General features: G+C 36.5%; 1 protein-coding gene across 13 annotated transcripts in view; it reads left to right on the forward strand.

Moving 5' to 3' along the window:
• PICALM (phosphatidylinositol binding clathrin assembly protein) overlaps nucleotides 1-5,038 on the forward strand; it is a 110,963-nt gene extending 105,925 nt beyond the window's left edge. For 12 of the 13 annotated variants that reach the window (XM_059708211.1, XM_059708213.1, XM_059708214.1 and 9 more), the window contains 2 exons: nucleotides 2,164-2,266; nucleotides 3,693-5,038. In XM_059708211.1, the coding sequence (XP_059564194.1) occupies nucleotides 2,164-2,256 (93 nt within the window). In that variant the 3' untranslated portion in view covers nucleotides 2,257-2,266; nucleotides 3,693-5,038. The remainder of the gene's footprint in view (nucleotides 1-2,163; nucleotides 2,267-3,692) is intronic. The other variant, XM_059708216.1, reaches the window with a different exon arrangement.
• Nucleotides 5,039-6,178: the final 1,140 nt, after the last annotated feature.

The raw sequence follows: 6,178 nt of genomic DNA on the forward strand, positions 1-6,178 counted from the left end.
GGTGGCCTAACTCTGTGATGTTACTGATGGGCAGAAGCACAAGATGGGGTTTATTGAACACACATTCAGGAAGTGGCTAACAGAGGCCCTAGAGTCAACCTACAGGGCAGGCCCTCGACCTTGCATGGTGTGCCTATGCTTTGGTACATGTGCTGGAACCAGTGGTACCAGATGGTCCAGGGTTGCTGCATGGCCCTGTCCTTAACGCTCTCTGTAGTCAGCCTAACCAGTCTGGGCCACCTGCTTCAGATGGGTATTGATGATATGAAACTTACTGCAGGAATATTAAGTTTTATTTTCTCATGTTTTAATTTAGCTACATATTTATAGGTGTGAGACATACGTCTAATTATTTTACCAATTTAAGAAATAGTAGAAGTATATAGTTAGAAATTAGCACGTTTTCTCCCAAGGAAAATTGATCCTCTTCAGCATTATTTATAAGTCTCTAGGAATTCTCTCTACCTGTATGCTCATACATTGAGGTGAATAAAAGTGTTCCCTTTTATCATATTCTTCAGGGGCTTTATCAGGTCTTCGGACTGCTGCTCTCATGAAAACATGTGGTTTAAGAAGACATGTTAGTGTGAGGCTGTCATAAGAGACTTGTGACTTTGAATGCTATCTAATTGCAATAAGCAAGGTTTTTGTTTTTATTTTAACAAAAGAGAAAATTTGTTTTGGAGAAAAATCCAGTAAATCTTAGACTCCCTCCAGTTCAGTGATGATGATCACCAGTCTCTGATTAGTTATCCATGGCTGGTCTAAAGGGGGCGTAGGAGACATCTTTCTAATTAAGTTGTACCTTAATCTGTCTCTGTGTGAATGATATTTGAATCCCCAAACCCAGACATGCTGCCGTGTCCTCCCATCTGTAGCTGCTTGTGTAATTCCATCATCTTTTCTATTGTTTTTGAACATTTATTTCTGAAAACAAGGTATGAATTAGGTAAATGACTCAACCACTGATAAAACTGACAGTGATTTCTTGGCATCCAAAACAGCACATTGCATATACTTGTGATATAGTGTTTGATGAAACTCATTGGCTATTTAATCTCTATAGTGTTTTTCTTTAAAAAATAAAATAAAAAGGTAGAAATGAGATCACTTTGAGCCAATAAAGAAAGATTTGGGATCATGAAATCCTTTATAGGATTTGAGTGTTGAAGTATGAATCGAAACTTTTTACTTAATCAACTTTGATTTAATACTCAATTGAACGCCCATAAAAAGGACAGCTCATTTTATAATTGCTCTGTGCTTACATGACTCTGCAATCTCATGCAGGGGGAGGGGAAAAGTTACAAGTTCTGAACTAAAATGGCTCATGTCTGGTTTGAATACACTAAATGTAGGCTCAGTGAAGGAGATACATGTATGAAAATGAACATCTTGGCTCTTCAGGAACTGTCTTTCTTTGAGGGAAGAGCTAAGATGATGTTATTGAGTTCAACAGTCTACTTGCCTTAACATACATCCAAATTAAATGATAGAAGAAAATTCCAAGAATCAAGCAAACATATTTAAGCAGGAAGCAGAATAAAAAATCTTTAATTTCCTAAATTCTGGGCAGTTAGCCTAGGTGACCTCTAAGATCACTTTCCCCTCCCAGAGTGTACACATCAGCTCCGCCCTGTCTAGGTATCAGGCAGGAGCCAACTCCATGTGCAAATAGTGTGAGCACTGGGGACAGGACTTTGCATGTCCTGTGAAGAAGGAAGGAAAAAAATACTGCAGCTTGATATGTTGGGTCTGGACTAGGTCAGAGTTTGCACAGCTTTTGGCAGACAGACTGGACACAGGAAGCCATCTTCCCTCAATTATAAACAACAACACAACTGTGTGCTTCTTCCCTCTCTGATGCACATACAGCATAATAATCTTAACCGTGGGTCAGCTTAATATCGACCTTTTTGGGTAAAAGACTTTCTTCCTTTGGAATTCCAGAAACAAAATTTTTCTGAAAGACACATGCCATTGGATGCCCTTTAGCTTGACATGTGACTGAAATTTTTGTTTGAATTTCATTTTCTACAAAGGCTGCCTTTATATTTAAAGTTGACAAAACAAAAACCACTTCTTTCATTACATTTTCTGCTTTCATGTTCTGTCATTCTGAGCTCTTTTTTTCTTTCCCTCTCTCTGTCTTCTTCCCCCTAGCTGTCGGCAGCATCCAGCCCCTCCAGTCACAGTCCTCACAGAGCTTCAGGAAAGGACCCTTTTGCAGAGCTCTCTTTGGAGGATTTCTTATAAATCACTTTAGGTATTGCTGCTTGTTGGGGGAGATGGGGACTTAAGTACTTAAAAAATTTATCAAACATGAAGCACCATTCACTCTTCTCCTTAGTTCTTTAAAGGACTCAGTTCCCTCTCTTCCTCCTCCTCCTCCTCCTCTATTTTTTAGGTGAAGAGTAAAAATAGATCAAGATAGGACAGAAGGGACAAATAACTTTTGGAAAATATCTTTAATATAATTAGGAGATATTAAATCAAAAGACCATTTCTCATGTTTACATGGAAGCATCCACTGCTCACATCAGGTGATGAGAACAAATACCACCCTTAAAAACTGGATGTTTTAGTCAGTTTAATAGAATCATAGAGAACAAACAACACCGTTTTTACACATCGGCTCAGAGCTTGATTGGGAGCCTCGTTGGTTTAACATAATGGCCAGGGTTAGTGTGAAAAATTCATTTTAACAGTTTCTTTAAAGGGCTATATTTTTATGTATGCCTTTTCATCTAAAAATAGTAACATTCCCCCTCCACCCCACCCCACCCCCCAAAAAAAACCAACTGAAACACACAGCTTATATTAGTACTAGAGGCCCAATGCACAAAATTCGTGCAAGGGGCTCGGCCCTCGCAGGCCCGCGGCCCCTCCCACTGGTCGTTCTGGAAGGTTGTTCCAGAAGGTCGTTCCGCCGTCTAGTTTAATTAGCATATTAGCTCTTTATTATATCAGATTATTTATTTATTTTTGTTAAGGGCAAGTGAATCCTTGGGGCCTTTTTGATAGAAGGCTTGTGCATTTGATCCACACTGCCTGCTTTTGCTGGAAGACAGTGTAATTTGTTCTTGCTGCTATAGCGCACAGTGCAGGTATACATACCTTCTAGATCTTGAGTTTGTACTCTTCTGATATGATAATAGTTTACTATTACTTCTACTTCTCTGGATGAGCAGCTTAATGGATATCATGAGGGAAGGGTCTGAGTGAACAGTGACACCCAATTGAAAAGTATTTCCTTGTTGATCTTTTGGATTTTTATTTATATTGTAAAGAAATGATTTAGTAAGCATAATATTACTATTCCTTTAACTATCTCTAATTTTATGATATCATTTGGAAATAATGTTTTAAATTTGCTTCCCTAAAAAAGATTTTACATGGAATATTTATGTTCATGGAGAGATTTTCTGAACTTATGAAAAAATTGTTCATTTGCCTTCTTTTACCCCCTGGTTTTTAGTAATTAGAAAGATATTTATAATTATGCTTCAAATATTGAGTTCTGCCACATGATAAACTGATAATACTGTTTTATAATTGAAGTTTGTGATAAGCATGCTATGAACACTTCTGAGCCAGTTGAATGGTAAAAGTCACAAAGCGGTTTTATTTGTGAGAAGACGTCCTACAGTGCAATGAATTAATAACTTAACATGCTTTTTTTCCCCCCCCAGATACAGTTTATGTAACTAGATGGAAGAGAATGGAACTATTTCAAAACGACAAGTGCTCAAGCAGCAAATACTTACTTGCAGCAAAATCCAAACTGCTGTCTCCTAAACTCTCTTCTTCCATTAGAATGCTACAGTAACACAATGGAGGCCCATGAAGGAAATTGGGACTAGTCTATAGGAGAATGTATTAATACAGTTTATAAAGCCAAGAATTGCCATGATTTCAGACTAAGATCTGTCTTTCTGGTGACTAACCCTTCAGTTCTTTCAACTTCTATTAATACCCATAATCAGTAACCTACCAAGAAAAGCCCTCATTTGGAAAGTGCAAAATTTGTATTTGGAAAAGCTGCCGGAGAGAAGAGCTGTGTCCTTTACTGTAATGCAACAGGACTCTGGGGGGATCAAAATCATAACTCTCGATTATGCAGTATCTTTCTTTTCTCCAATCCTGACAAAAACAGTAATTACAGTTAATTTTTCTTTTTTAAAAAAATTATATATTCAGTTTGCAGTAGACATTCCTTAAGTATTTGTATTTATTTATGATTATCAATTTACGTAACATTAATATTGTATCAAACCTCCTTATGAAAATGAGTATGGATGTACACAGTATGTTTGATTTTTATCCACAAGAATGAATCTGATTCAGAATGCTTTTCAGCTGACATACAGAGCACTAAATATTTTAAGGCAAGTCCATAGGTCTGAATCGCTTAAGAATTTTCAGTCTCTATGGGATTTAAGACAGCATTATAAATGCATTAATTCTTATAGTCAACTCTGTGCCTAGGATTTTGCAAGGGAACAGTTCACTGACTAGGAAAAGCACTACATTAAATTCAGCATTAGTGCATTGGGAAGGAACTTTACTGCTTTGTGCTTGGCATGTCATTATTTTCCATTTGACATTAGGGCCTTTCCAAAATGAATGTGAGGAATTGCTTTCACTTCAAGACTTTCCTTCTTTTCAGTAAAACTCTAGGAGGTGTTATGGGGGGAGGGAAAGGGACAAAATCCTTGAACCTTTTATTTGGCTCATGCCATGTTATGATCATGTACCTTTTAAACAAGGGTAAATAATATCTTTAAAGTTGATGTCTAGCCAAGAGTTTAGTTAACAAATAAACTGCACTGTTGATCGGTGCTTTGTGTAAATACATCTTAACATTTGGGTTGAGAGGGGCCTTAAGAAGGAAAGTTTGTTGTAGGAAAGCAATTCTGTACATGAGTTTAAGCATACTTGTTGCATTGTCTTTGCAGATTCTATTTTTGTTTACAATATTAAAATGTATGTTAGCAAAAATGGGTGGATTTTCAAATAAAATGCAGCTTCCACAAAACTTTTATGTTATTCTGGTCTGAGGTACATTTTCATTTTTTTTTCTTTATCATCAGTATCATCATTTTTTTTGCTAATAAAAGTATATGCAGGTGATTATATTTGCTGATTTAATAGAAAGTAAAGTTTATTACTGTTTTAATTTCCGAAAAGACTTATCTTAGTACTTCTGATTACTTTCTAGGCTTATTGATAAACTAAACTACTTACTAAAAATTTTCATTTTTGCCTTTTGATCAGATGCCTTTGATCAGGTAAGTTCAAGGAGGAGAACGCTTTGAGCATTGACATATTGATGCATGTGGTTATGTCTGCCAAAGAAACCTTTGACTGTATCATGTGTCATATTGAACAGTAAATAGGATTCAGAATACATAATAGAGGATTAAAAGCTTTGTGCATTGATAAATGTTTGCATTATATTTGCCATGGTTGGAAAAAATAGCCTTTAATCAATATACTTTGTTAATTTGAACAGTTTTTAAGTTTCATAATTATTAAACCATTTTCATATTAATTGGGAAATTGCTCTTTTGTAAGTTAACTTCCTCAACATCACAGATTTTTATTTATCTCTGCTGGTGTTTGAGTAGGTGTTATATTTGAGGTCTGTGGCTTGTTCCTTTTATGTTTCCTTATATTTGTTGGTATGTTTCAGTTTGTGAAGATGCTTTGTAAATGTTTCCATCTTATTTTTTGTTCACACAGTTTTTGTGCTTGTTGGATATGTAGGTATTGTCCATACTTTACCCATTTTACAGATTAAAATCAGGAACTAAAAAAGAAACTTGTTCAGATCGATGAGCTGACAGACCGAGGAGTCAAGTCTGGTTTCATGGTTCATTGTTTTGCCTGTGACCTGCTGTTGTTAATTCAAATGTGTAAACTGAAAAGAGAATTTCCCTCGTGGTCTAGACAAGAGGTGGGCAAACTTTTTGACTCAAGGGCCACACAATGGGTTCTTAAACTGGACCGGAGGGCCGGAACAAAAGCATGGATGGAGTGTTTGTGTGAACTAATATAAATTCGAAGTAAACATCATTACATAAAAGGGTACGGTCTTTTTTTTTTTTTTTTTTTAGTTTTATTCATTGCGAACGGGCCGGATCCGGCCCGCGGGCCATAGTTTGCCCACGGCTGG

The sequence above is a fragment of the Myotis daubentonii genome, chromosome 9, assembly GCF_963259705.1.
Source record: "Myotis daubentonii chromosome 9, mMyoDau2.1, whole genome shotgun sequence".
Lineage (NCBI taxonomy): Eukaryota > Metazoa > Chordata > Mammalia > Chiroptera > Vespertilionidae > Myotis > Myotis daubentonii.